This window comes from Epargyreus clarus, unplaced genomic scaffold, assembly GCF_041222505.1.
Source record: "Epargyreus clarus isolate Ecla_fem2 unplaced genomic scaffold, WU_Ecla_fem_2.2 ptg000006l, whole genome shotgun sequence".
Classification (NCBI taxonomy): domain Eukaryota; kingdom Metazoa; phylum Arthropoda; class Insecta; order Lepidoptera; family Hesperiidae; genus Epargyreus; species Epargyreus clarus.
The window spans coordinates 6,013,253-6,027,983 of record NW_027332214.1 but is presented as its reverse complement, the minus strand read 5'-3'; the positions used below and the strand labels follow the sequence as shown (position 1 = coordinate 6,027,983).

The window sequence follows — 14,731 nt, the reverse complement described above, 5'->3', positions numbered from 1 at the left end:
AAGAGTGTCTTCCTTACCACACCCTTCAAATCAGAACACAGCGGTGCATAACACTACTGTTATTAGGCAGAAAGAGATGTGTCGGAAGTGCCGCCGGAGTGGAACCACAGAGAGTTCTACCGCCTTTTAAACTTATGACTACTGACTACTACGTTAATAAGCTATTGCTATGTGGCTTCCCTTCTCCTAACTATGTTTTAATATCAGCTTGTGTTATTCTCAGGTTCAAACCCGGTACCCAGCATTTAAAATTAAAGCAGGCGTTAGAGGAGCAAATAGCGGAACAACGATCTTTAGAATGGGAAAAACGACTTGAATTAGAAAATCAAATGAAAGCTGAAGTTAATACATTGGACGAAGGTGAAGGATTTGATGGCGAAGATATTGAAAAAATTGAAGCCAAGTTGGAAGAAAATGATAATATTGATGACGAAGAATCGAGCAGTGAAGAAGAATTGGAGGAAAATGATTGTGATTTAAAAGAAAAGCCGCGTAAACGAAACCCGATGGTAGATGATGAAGCGGAAGTGTCTGATGATGATGATGTTGATGATGCAAATACCGAAGCTTGTAACGAAGGTGATGCGGAGGATAATGATTGTGAAGGTGAAGATGATGAAGCTGAAAATGATTCTGATTCTGATGAGGATGATTCAGAATCTGATGAAGATGAAACAGAAAGTAAACCTAAAAAGGGAAGAATATTAAAAGCGTTTGAGGATTCAGATGATGAAGACTTAAAAGTTGATCCTGTAGCACAAGTGGATAACCAAGATATTCAGGAATCGCAAGGTAAAATATGCTGTATTTTATGATTAAAACTGTATTAAATATAAATGTTGGTAAGCAATAGCAACTGGAGAGGTTATACATAGGGTTATTGTAGTTAAATAATATGTAAAAGATATTGCTAGAATATTTCTGACATAATACACTGTTCAAACTGAAACTTAAGAGTAATGAAGGCTGATTTATAACAGCAGTACCCCAAGAGCTTAGGCTTTAATAAAGGAAATTATTGATTTTACTCTTATAATATACGAGAAAAATCAATAATTTCTATTAGTAAAGCCGCAGTGATACTAAGGTTATAGTCCGCGCGAAACTGCTAGTCCGCTCTGAATATAGAAATAGGTCGCGTCGCCATAGCATATTGTATGACTACATCTGCTCGCAATAACTTCAGAGCGGACTAGCAGTTTGGCACGGTCTATAACATAGTTCAAACATCTTACATGTTATTTTTCCAGATTATGAAATACAGTTGGGTCAACTTCAAAAATCGTATTCAGAAGATCTATTTTCCAGTCAAGCATACAGTGAGAAATCAAGTACAACAGAAAAACCTAAGGATATAGACACAAGCTTGGAAAATGATTTGGGTTGCCAAACATTTTCAATACTTCAGTCTGGTACTGAAAACGAATACTCACAAAAAGATGTTACTTTGGAAAAAATAGACGTTATATGCGAAACTCAGCCTTGTAGTGGTGTAAGTATATAATATTGTTACATATTAGTGCATATAATCCCTTAAGGATGTACTGCTATCCCCTGCCTGTCGTAAGAGGCGACTAAAAGGGGGCTTCTGGGGTTGCGGACGGCAAGAGTGGGAGCTCGAACCGTCCAGCAAGCGACCCCGGGAAGGACAGCGGTATGTGTGGTCGCATACCGTCGTGAACACCAGATGGTGTGGGAGGAGCGAAAACTGCTCCCCCAGGGTAGAGCCCGATCGGGGCATCGCGCTTGGAGGACTCTGGTTGCGTTCCGTCAGAGATCCCGGAGTTCTACAACAAGCGTTGAGGACGGTCACCGGGGGGTTTTAGTGCGGTAAAAAAACTCCGCATAACCCGGCGTCGCTTCCACGTCTCCGGGTACCTTTTGAAGAATGTACTGCCAGACATAAACTTAAAAAATTGTTTTGACTTAGTCACTGCATTTGGTTATGTGATCACAGTAGATGTTAAAAGTGGGTGATTTACTGGATTTGATCCATCCAGTTTATAATAGAATATTGTAAATATGTACTATTTAAGTTGAATATACTAGAAATAATATAACAATGGATATAATCGAAACGTCGTCAGCTATACTATGTGTATTTATCAGTTTCATATATTTAAACAAAATACATACTTAAGTATGTCACTAGCAAGTGCGAATCATCTTTCCTTCTATACGACTTAATGTCTGTTTCGCGCCTATTAAAATTTATTAAAGAACTATTCATATTGTCCTTTAGTTTAATTTTAACTAGAATTTATATTACGTATGACATATTTGGATACCCTTTGGGTTAGGATAGGAGCACAAAATGTATGTATTTCACGTATGTATACCACCTTATCCTGCAATAAATGAATTGAATTTGAATTTAATCTTGCCATCTTTTACTTTACAGGAAAATTTCGATGCTATAGCTGGAATGTGTACTGGCGGCTTTTTGGAAAATCTTGTAACACCCCAAGAATCATCAACCCAGCTTTCACAATCTCAAGATATAGGTGACGATGTAGCTGCCTTGTGTACTGGAAAGTTTTATGACAACCCATTTTTATCACAAACTGAAGAAAATGGCGTAAATGCTGAAAATTATATTGCTGATGAATCTATTGTATCAGAAAATCAGACTGATGATAATATGTCCGAAACTCCAAAAGATAATGCTAATACTACACAATCTAATGAAGGTGAAAATAAACTATTAAAATCGATTCTTGATGAATTGGGTGATCCAGAATTCGATTCGCCAAAACCGAATAAATACTTCTTTAGTGGTAATAAAGAAGATAGTGATAAACATAATATTGATAACACACAGTTAAAGAAGAAGTTCGTGATAGAGTCAGATGATGAAACGAATGAAGGTGCTGAAGTTATGAAAAAGAAAAAGAAGCGAAAGAAGCGTAAATTGGAAGACCGAGCGCTGCAAATTTCAGGTGATTAGCTTATTCATTCGGCACTTGAATTCATATTTATTTTCAGACCGAGGCAAACCGCATTACACGTAGAAATATGAAATTGTAGGTAAATGATAGTTAAACTTTTGTACAGTGCTATTTATTTCCGTGACGTTGCCATTATCTGCTTTTACGGTTGCGTCGGCGGACACACGTTTTGTCATTTTCCGTCCTATGGCTACCTAATCGCGCAAAACTACTGGTCGTGAATTTTGAAACAAGATAGCTATTGCGATAGCTATATCGCCGCTTCGTGACGAAGGCGAGAGAAAATCTAAACTTTGAGAGATATGATATACTTTAATATGGTGCAAAGAAAATCACTACTATTTAATTACAAGTAATTTTAAGCCATTATTTTACATACAATCTTACTTTTAATTCATCGTCATTAAAATTTGTATAACTGACAGTATTTTATCAAGTTTTACACTTTATGGAATTTATTAAGGCCGGTGGGGGTAGAGAATATTGTAATATATGTAACAATAAAATTTGCTTACAAAAAATATCTTTATTTTTCCAGATGATGAAGAAGAGGAATATTCAGAACAAGAGGGAGAGGAATATGAATCTGACATAGAAGAAGATAACGATAAACTAGTGGAATACGACTCTGAAGAGAATGAGGTAAGATAATAAGGCTTTGGTCATGTGGCATATCTAGGATTTTCGTTTACAAAGAACTTAAAAGTGGTAGAACCCTTTGTGGTTCCACTCCGGCGGCACCACCGCCACCTATATCTGCCTATTAACAGTAGTGTTAAGCGCTGCTGTGTACTGGTTTGAATGGTGTGGTAAGGGAGACTTTTCCGAGGCGTACCAACTTAGACTTCATGCTCGTCTACTACTTCTATTTTATTTATAAAAACCTTACCTGAACAAGGGGCAGGGTATATCAAAGAATTTGTCACCTTATCACTTAAGATTATTCATTGTTCTTTTATTTATTTATTGCACCTCTATAAAAATAAAAAGACACAATAGGGCAAACTTTTGCATATATTTATTAAGTACTTAACTAGAGTATTGCAAAGTACAAGTATTTAAACTATGACTCATTTCGGTTTTCGTACAGATAGGTGATGTCTATAGTTGATACCATATGGGAAACTTGTTTTTCATACACTGCTATTATTTTATTTACATTAAAACATAGCTGTAAAAGAATACATTTTTCAACAAAAATTTAAAGTTACTTTGAACATTTCAGGTAGAAATACAAATACAAACAAAAGTTCCCAAAAAGAAGCGTGTTGGAAAGGACTTCTTCGAACAAGAGGCGGAGCTAACTTCGGAGGACGAATGGATAGGTTCTGGGGATGAGGACGAGGCTGGCTTAGATCGCATGGAGCGAGAGGCTGGTGACGATGACACCTTCCATCAGGGGAAACTCCAGAGGGAATTGGGAGAAATACATATGTAAGTACTAGCTGTTACGTTCGACTTCGTATTCGGTCCTAATCCTTTCTTAGTAGGTGTCTATTGGTGCCATAGACACATAAAGACAGTACCAAACACACAAACCTGCAATCATAGATTAGTAAAGATTACTCACTCCTAACAAGAAAATGTATCCAGTTTTGAGAATTGAAATAGTTGCGTACAAAAGTTTTGCTATGTCTCCGTGCTAAAATGTCCCTCAAATATTTGAAATAATTATTTATTTATTATGTAAATTACGCAGTATTAGTTATTTATTCGTAATTTTTTTCTAAAAATGTTTTTATTTATCAAGAATTAAAAAAAAAGAACTTACTAATAAGCCGTTTGTGGCTTCATTCAATTTCAAAGCGGCGAAGTGTCTTTACTAATCTATGCCTGCAATTAATTCATATATTAGGTCAGGGCAATCTGCTTAGTTTACAAATAGATGAGATCAGAATCAATTTCTTGACGCCAAATGCTGCCTGCATTTACTTCATATGGCTACTGCATGGCCTTTGATGTCAAAAAAGTTGCCGAGCTTTTATTTAGATGTTTGCCTGACTGAGATATGACCTGGAATCCCATGGGAAGCCAGGGGGCTTGAACAGGGCTTCACCATTATATGGTGAACACATCTTACCTAAAAGAGGCTGAATCTTCCTTGAATGTCTCCTATAAAGAATGTATTTGTATAGAAGATTTCATATACTATTTCTATGAGTATTTTGTAATTTTTTTATTTTCAGGCGTGAAGTGTTAGATCAAGACAAGCGTGAGGTGCGGTTGCTTCAAGAATTACTATTCGAAGACGGCGACTTGGGCGATGGACACCGGCAACGCAAGTTTAGATGGAAAAATGCAGGTCCGTATTAGCAAGGTTTTAATTTTGTAAACAAGAAACTTACGTCCATTTATTTAGGCCACGTTTCATGGTGGTCACGGTGACCAAGTGGTAGTGTGGATTGGTAGACTTTAGACACATTCGTATTATTCGTCGTTCGTATTGTAGGTTTTCTCACGATATTATCCCTAATCATTAAAACTAGTTATAATTATTTTTAATACGTATGTAATTTCGAATAATTGAATCTCGGATCATTAGAACGATATGACGAATTTCAAGTCAAACCCTCTTACAGAAGATACCTGTACTATATAATAGGACAGTAATAGGTTAACGAATGTGTATTTAAATGTATTAAACACACATTTCAGATGGTGAGGAGGAAATGGGAACTAATGCCGACGAATATGTTGACACACAAGAAGACGAGTTCGAGTCAGAGGAACAGTGGAGAAAGCAGAGACATGAACGGGAGATGTTTTTGAGGAAAATGGTAAAAAAAATCGTTCTTATAATAAATTAGTTTCAGTCTACCTTCTTTACTTTTTACTTGAATATTTCGGTTAATAAAAAAGTTGATTTCGTTCAATTATTTTATTTTTTAAGTGTGTATTGTTAACATTAATGCAAATCTTTGTTGTTCATTATTACCATAGTTTTAGAAATTTCCTCTTTTAATGAAGCGCCAATTATCACTTCTTTTTTTTTTTACTTCATTTGAATTTTAAAGATTTATGCCCTTTATTTGTAATCAATCTATCTATATGTAGAAATTGTCAAATGTCGAACTTTGGTAGGCAATCATCATCATCATCATCAACCCATTACTGTCCCACTGCTGGGCACGGGTCTCCTCTCATAATGAGAAGGATCAGGCCATAGTCCACCGCGCTGGCCACGTGCGTATTGGTAGACTTCACATACCTTTGAGATTTTTTTTATAAATCTCTCAGGTATGCAAGTTTCCTAACAATGTTTTCCTTCACCGTTTCGCAAGTGATAATTAATTTCTAATACGCACATAACTTTGAAAAAATCAGAGGTGCGTGCCTCGGATTTGAACCTCGGACCCCTCGATCGAGAGGCTGAGTTTCTTAACCACTAGACTATCACTGCCTTGGTAGGCAAAGTTTGGATAAATTGAGTATTTAAGTACGTTAAAGATACATACATTTCTACAGACTATAAACCAGTTTGCTATTTCATATTGTGTAAAAAATATATTATAATAAAAGATCACATTTTAAAATAAATCTCTTTAAAATAATTACATTAAATGCATATTTATTTACAGCAAGAGAAAGACGACGAAGACGCTAATGTCAGTATAAACAGAAGTGCTTTTATTAAAGCGAATCTTTGCTCAAAAACATCAAGTGTTCCAGAGAAAAGTAGTGTTGTGGAAAAACCAAAAACAATTGAGACTGAAAAGAAAACGGCGAGTGACATCCCTAGTCCAAAGAAACCATTTACAATATTCCAGGTTTGTACACCTATTGTATATTAAAGTATAATAAAGAAATAAAAGCTTTTTATTACTATGAAAGTAGCAAACGAGCATGCAGTCCATCTGATGGTAAGTGACTACTGCCACCCATGGATATCTATAATCAACTCTGAATAGGATGACAGGCCGACCTGAAGTCGGCTACAGATTCATTGGTACTCCTGAGGACTAAGTTAGAATGCCTCAGATAAGTTGGTTTCCTTTACCACACTCTTCAAGTGGAACACAGTAGTGCTTAACAATGCTGTTATTAGGCAGAAATAGGTGTGGCAGTGGTTCCGTTGGAATCGAACCACGTAAATTTCAACCATATACCCATTTAAATTAAAAAAGTGGTCTTAGTATTCAGGGGTAGCAACGGATCTGTGGCCACTCTGGAAGGAATCTAATCTTCTCTGGAGTTCATTACAAATGTCCATGGGCTGCAGAATTAGGTTTAAATCCCACCATTAGGTATAAAGCATGCTTATTTGTTACTTCAGCATTATAAAAAAACATGTATGAATAAAAGTTACTAATGTTATGTAATAACCGTTTTTTTTCTAATTTTATTTCCAGTCGAATTACCATAATTCCCTTCTAACGCGAGGACGTGGTGCGTTGGCCCGTTTAGCAGCTCTGGCGACTCCGCTGGCTGGCGACGGTGATGACGGCCCCAAAGTAAAGGCTTCGTCCAACAGAGGCAACTTCGTCTTCGCTACTATCACCCCTGATGACAAAGAACCTAAGGTAAATTACTTTTAAACTCAGAGTAATAATTAGCATAGTGTGTCATTCTAAAAAAAAGATATCAATAATGTTCGTCAGTAAATGTGTAGCACAGTTGTTTGTATGGTACGATAAATATACATAGTTCAAAAAACTAAAAAAACACGCTTTTATGATAAAATCAACTAAAAAGTAGATAAATATAGTTCAAAAAACTAAAAAAACACGCTTTTATGATAAAATCAACTAAAAAGTACATAAATATAGTTCAAAAAACTAAAAAACACGCTTTTATGATAAAATCAACTAAAAGTAGAAAATAATTTTCAATCTAGGAATCAATTAAGGAACAGTAAATTGTATAATTGTGAAAAAAGTGTGGAGTGCTCCACTTATCAAATTTCGAAAAGCACCCCACACTTTTTCCAATTAATTAGGGCGAGCCCCACTCCCACTTGACTTGATATCCTGTGTAAAAAAATGAAAACCAGCATAGTTGAAATCGCTTTATTTTACAGGTAACGAAGCGGAAGGCTGAAGCGAATCCTGATACCCCAAGACTGCTGAAGAAAATGAAAAAACAAGAAATAAATACGTTTTCCAAAAGTATATTAGATCACTTGTAGTTTGTATACTGATATATTTAATTATGAACATGAGTGATGATACTTAAAAATATATATTTTATATGGTGACAAAAAACCGGACTCTGTGTAAGGGCCTCTTTCCTGTCACGCGTGTTTCGACCCGCGTTTGGAGTTATCCGCATGTGTGCCATTTGTGATCAACTGCTTCATAAATACACGCAGGCATGTACTACATACTTACATGACATAAAAGCATCTTTGACGATAGGATGAGAGTGTCACGCATACGGACCAGGTTGACACGCGTGTGCAAATCCGTATGACAGGAAAGGCGTCATTAGCTAGTAAGCTAAGTTAAGCGCGTAATGCAAATGTTTTTTATAGATACATATTTTTAAAGTGTTTTTGAGCCAACAACATTTATTAGTAAAATATTAGTTAATGATTCGTATATTAATAAAGAAATAAATGAAACACAGTTCTCCATTGTTAATATTTACTTCTTTATTTTTGTATGCATGTAATATTAAAATAAAATATTTACAAACATTTCCTGACTAACTTATTTTATTATAAGTACTCTTATGAGCTAAAACCTTCAGTTACCTGAGACATATAATTAATTAATCGTACAGACAATTCATTCCATTCCCTGCATTGCATGGAATGCATTCCATTTCCTGTGTTAAACATATATTACTTATTATACTATTACATTATGCAGGAATCTACGTAAGTAAATAATCCGGCGGGTAAGTAATGAAGTAGTGGACTATTAAGTTTTTATAGTAAGTATGCAGTGCAAGTTCTTGATTTGCCAAACCATGAGCTTGTTAGTCTCACCAAACCTCAAGGCTCTAGAGAAAAGCGAATGAAGTAAATAACCATAGAATAACAATAATACAAAATAACGGATGATAGTAATTCTTTATTTTTCTAACGCCTGTAACCCGTGTCTATTGACGAACAAAAGATATTTTTAAATAAATTCGTTTATGAAACAAGCTATACATAAAGGTAACTAGTTATTAATTTATTGTTAAACGGTTTAGAGTGCATGGTTAGAAATATAATTATTTTTTAATAAAATTATATACAACGAAATTAATCAATACCAGAAAAATAATCCTCAATTGTATACTAAATTTATTACTTAGCGTTTCAAAAAACATTACCCTCCACAGTAGGATAAAAAAGCAGTTTACCGAGACCACCCCTTGCTGTGGGGAGGATCAGTGAGACAAAAACCCTGCAATGAGACAAAAACAGGGTTGTAGTTTAATAATCTTAAAAATATTGGCTAAATTCGTTATGTTGGCCATCTTGCACAGTGCGTAAAGTGTGATCCACATTGTAACAAACTGCACCAAAATGATTATAATTTTCTTTGTACGTATTTGTATACGTACGTGCTAAAATAAAGTGTGGATTTAATCTTAGTAATAAACATAGAGAAATCTATAAATAGTTGATATTATATTCAAATAGAAAGTATTTTTAAGCCAAGTTACGAATCATTTTACCGTTAAATAAACTTAAATACGATCTAAAATACTTGAATCGACGTAATTTATAGTAAAATAATAATATTTTGTCATAAAATACTAAATACAACGAAAAACATTGAATATTAAACGTACGGAACCTGCGTTGTGTTTTGGCAATAATTTCCTTGAAATAGTTAAGTATGGCAATTCAGGGGGATGTTTACTATGTTGGAAGCATTGATACAAGGTGTATCCTTCCGCTCTCTCATCTCTGTTCCTCTTTTGTTCTCTACATTCGTCCTGCTTGCACTTTAATCCGCACCCGCGCGTCCTTCAGTTCGTCGAGTTCTCGTGTCTCGTTCAATCAATGCTTTTTTCTGTGGTGTGAGGTAGAAGTGTACAGTGATACATTCTAGTCAAATAAAAAACGGACGTTCATAAAAAGTACACCTGATTATAAGGTAGTACGATTAGCGATGGCACTCGACAGTAAAGATATCAACGAGATTGTGAAGAAATGCAAAATTTTGCTGCTAGACATCGAGGGAACAACAACATCGATCAGCTTTGTTAAGGTAGGTCTAAAGCGATTTACCGGCCGGTGTTTTGTTTCAACATGTGTTATTTAATTATCACCGGAAATAAAATACGTGCGCGAATTTGCATGTTTTTGTTTAGTCATAGAACTAGATTCCTGGTGGTTCGTATGGATAAGTTATGCAAAATGGTCGCGTTTTCGGATTCGCAACATGGAGGACGAAATCAAAATGGTACCCCTTTCTAAAGAATTTTTATTTCGTCTTATATTCATCATGTGGTGTTTTATAACGTGATTGCTTAGATATTTGGTACGATTGTTGAATGGTTTAAAATAATGAATAATTTTTATGTTTCTTGTTAATTATTTGAGAAATTAGAGGCTGAATGAAAATATGTGTGTATTTTTATTATTCATATGCAAAAAATTTCATGTTTTGTCGTGTATTTATCACATCGAAGTTGAAAGAGAGCTAACGCCTATCGTGCCGGCACAAACAGCTGTTCGCCGCAGCTGGCTGGTGAAAAAATGTGGAACAGTTAACTGTCCTCTTTCAATAGCCGTCAAGTTCACTCGCGTTGTCTCTGTCACACTCGCGGCAGACATGAAAAGATGACAAAGACGAAATGAGTGGCGATGTTCGTGCTTTGATGTCTGGATAATAATAATGAAGTAGTGGTTGTATCGTACACGCAAAATGAAGCTTATCAAGCATTTTTAATTGTATGTAAGGAATTTTTCTTTGAATCATCTGTAATTCTGTAGTAAATTTTTATGATTGCTTAATTGATGTTAATGTGCTTCATTCACATTTTGTCTTTATCATTTGGTACTAATTAATTGATTTAAAAAAAGAAAAAATGAATAGTTTCTATACACAACACTAATTTTATACATTTATGTCTCTTGATTAACAATTAATCACACATTGAATGAAAATATCCAATATTTTATTTGTTGAATACACAATGAATATATTCAAAATTTACCCCTAAATTTTGGTCAAGCCCTCGAGAACCAGTTTTGAAACTACAGAATGTAAGGGGGACAAACAGGTTTGACCCCTACAGAATTTGGGATTAAATCTGCAGATTTCTAATGGGTTCTTTTTCTGGTAATACTCTGCAATATAGTCTATTGAGGTTATTGCACTACATAATTGTAGTACCATATTTTATGGGCTGCAGCACTTTTGAGCATAGTATAGCACACTTTGACTCTTTACTGTGGGATAGGCCTGAAGCATACTGCACCACATTGCTCTAAACCCACTTGGATTACAGATTAGCATTCTACCCATATGATTTTTTCGAAGCATATGTTTGACGAGGACTTTGAAAGGGTTTAAAAACTACCATCCAAAGATAACACCGGTTTCAAAATGCGCTCTTCGAAGTAAGGCTAAAGTGGTTACTACTATTACTTATTAATTAGAAATGAAAATATTTAATTATTTTCATATTTATGATTACTGTATAATAATGATTACTTGGGAACTAATGGCTATAGCTCACACTATATAAAAAAAATTGTATCAATGTTTTTACTTAATACGGCTCAAAGTTGTTACTTTAAGAGTAATGCTTTACTCTTTGAGAGCAACTCTACCTTTCCACCAGGGATGTGTGAGGTAGTTAAGCTATGGATGTGTGTTAAAACCATACATACAATTGAATGATTCAAAAATGAAATTTCCTTCTACAAAATCAATCAATCTCATTCAATGGTGGTTGTAGAAAGTCCCCTTATTCAGGATTATTTTTTTCAATGGGTAAAGGGTGGATTAGTTAAAGTTAAATTACGCAACTCAAAAGTCTGAAATGCATAAAACTCAAAAACTATTCAAGAGATGTGAACCTCTCATGGTATTGTTCTCGAACCTTTCTTTCCTTTTTTTCATCTAAGTAATAAATAAGCATCCAGCCTACCTGACAGTAAGTGGACTTTGCATCCCATGGACATTTGTAAACAATCCTATATAGGATAGGTTCTATCATACAGATTTGTATTTCCACTCCTGAGGGCTAAGATGGTAAAGTCAGCTGATATCCATGTTTCCATCAAAAAACAATTAATGCTTCATCATAGAAATAGGTTGAGTGTGGTAGCTTTATGGTTGAACATAGAATTTGTTATAATGACACTTTATTGTAATGATAATTGAATATCGGCTTTCATAAAAAAAAATATTTAATATTTTTTTTATTTCAATTTTTTTTTTAAATTGTTTTACGTTGGAAATAACAGCAGTTATGTATATCAGCTTTGTAGTAAAGTGGCTTTTGCTCATGATTCTGCCCACATAGGCCTCTTTTACTATGATTGATTATCCTATCAGTTATCCAGACCATTAACAATCTTCATGCCTAATTTCATCTGAATCTGGTCAGCACTTTTGTGTGAAAGAGTAACATACATCCATGCATTCTTACAAAACTTTCACTTATATAATAATCGGTAAGAAAATATGTTTGTGGAGTTGTTGTTTTAAAATCTTTGCTTTGCAAAAGATCATAAAATATGCTCATGCTTCAAGTAGGAAACTTAATCATAAAAATTGCCCAATGATTTTTTTCTATAATATTTAGTATTTTCTAGATATCCATCCAAATTATAATGAAAGTCGAGCATCAAAGATCCCTCATAAATTTCGATGGCGTCACTGAAATTGGAAACTGTGAAGGGGTCCAGTGAACTCCAGTGGAATGAAATAGCATAATTGCACCAAATTTTCTATCTCTTATTAAGTGCGACTTTATTTTGTTGCATTATTTTTCTTTAATCTATTGTTATCTGTCACAGATTGTAATAAAACTATGCATGTGCATGCATACTATAAATTTGAAATAGATTTGGAATATGAAAAAAGATCGCTCGGAATGTCAAGTGGTCAAGTGGATTTTGATGTTAAAGTGCTGAGATTTTTAATGTTTTAAGAAACAAACACTTAAATTATTTTTAGCCTTAATGGGTATGTCGAAGTTGTCTATTTTTTATAATAAAGTAATTTATATTATCGTTTATATTCATAAAACGATTTAGTTCACATTCTCGATACTTTTATACTATGTGAGTTAAAGACAAGGTCAACAAAAATATTGTAAACAAGTAGCAACATATTATAAAACTCTGATAATTTAATTGTCCAAGCCACGGTAACTGCGTATGTTTACGAATTTTGCAAAATAAGACCTATTCGGATTGAGGTAATGTCAGCTCGCGACACTGCCGCATTCCGAGTACGCTGTCTGCGAAATGTTATCTGTAATATGTCCTAAACCTGTATTTCTAGGGGAAAAATACCTTCATTACGTGCGTGAACAAAACAAACATTAACTCAGTATAGTATAATGTGTGGAATTTTTTAAATTAAATACATATTTTGTACTTGAGGGCTGTCATTGCGTTGATAATTCCGAGGACTAAGTTGGAATGCCTCATATATGTATGAACTCGGCAGCCCTGAACACTGCTGTTATGAGGTAGAAATAAATACAGGTATAATCAGGATAAACAATGAATGTAAGAACCTTTATTTGTCTGAATGTTTTTGCAAAATCTTTTGGCCTTTTCCAAGATGAGCTCGTATGAAGTTTATAAACGTTAAGAAGATGGCATTTCGCAATCACGGACATTACATCTTATAGCGGGCGTAGACTTGGCCCATATGCGCAGTATTTGAGCCACAAGCCATGTAATATAGTACAATTAGAATATATTTTGTTATCTTAAACAAAAATCTTTAAATTCTAGGCGGCAAATGGTCTGTTAGACACGAATGGCATTTGCGGGACATTTGACAGGGAAAGGTGGAGGAACCGCTGCTCATGTGCGGTACCGCATCGCCCACGTCTACACCAAAGAGATTGAATACCATATAGGGCTATACAGTATACATTGTCAAGATTTTTATACAAAAGCTTTCATAGGAACACTGTCTGATCGACACATTATTACCAATTGGTAGTGATTAGTGAATCATGGATGACTTTCGTCATCATGTCCGGTATATTAAGTCGAATATATTTGGTCTACATTTATTTGTATGTCATATTAGCTATGTGAATAGCCGCTGGAGTTCATTACAGATGTTCATAAGCGACAGTAACCACTTATAACCAGGTGGAAGGCATATCCATTTGATATTTTATTAACATAACAAAATATAATAATAAAGAGAACTTGAAAAGAGGCTAAACAATACAAATATAACTTATGAAGATATCTTTAGTATGCTGTTAATTTTAAGAACATATTACGTGTAGGTATATTCAAATATTGGGCAGTAGGTACGCAACTCGACTTCCCCGTAGCGCCGCCCTCACCCACCCTCGTGCACTCCGCACCCTTCGAACGAGATCGGAGTAACGTTGCTCTTATAAGGGCTCCAGCAGACATAATACTTGTAACATTAACTTTCGACGATTTATCCGCTTTTTGGAAGGACTATTACAGCGATAAATTACGGCACATCGTACACGGTTGATCGTCGTTTATTTATAACCACTTTTGCACGTTATATGCAGCAATTTAACGCAAAAAAACGCGGTTGTCGTAACAGCAACCAAACTTACCAAGTCGCCAAAATGCAGCATTTATGCAATCGCCAAAACGTATATGTAGCGGTCTTACAATCTTCAAGAGTGTGCTACTTACCTATAACATTTGATTA

The 14,731-nt window shown here is 34.9% G+C and overlaps 1 protein-coding gene across 1 annotated transcript in view; it reads left to right on the top strand.

Moving 5' to 3' along the window:
• The window catches only part of Enoph (enolase-phosphatase E1), a 33,590-nt gene that overhangs the window by 4,265 nt on the left and 14,594 nt on the right, over positions 1-14,731 (top strand). Inside the window, exons 6-15 of the mRNA XM_073073823.1 lie at positions 224-792; positions 1,251-1,492; positions 2,402-2,939; positions 3,487-3,590; positions 4,174-4,382; positions 5,135-5,250; positions 5,604-5,725; positions 6,527-6,715; positions 7,298-7,468; positions 7,966-8,038. Of these exons, the coding sequence (XP_072929924.1) occupies positions 224-792; positions 1,251-1,492; positions 2,402-2,939; positions 3,487-3,590; positions 4,174-4,382; positions 5,135-5,250; positions 5,604-5,725; positions 6,527-6,715; positions 7,298-7,468; positions 7,966-8,038 (2,333 nt within the window). The remainder of the gene's footprint in view (positions 1-223; positions 793-1,250; positions 1,493-2,401; positions 2,940-3,486; positions 3,591-4,173; positions 4,383-5,134; positions 5,251-5,603; positions 5,726-6,526; positions 6,716-7,297; positions 7,469-7,965; positions 8,039-14,731) is intronic.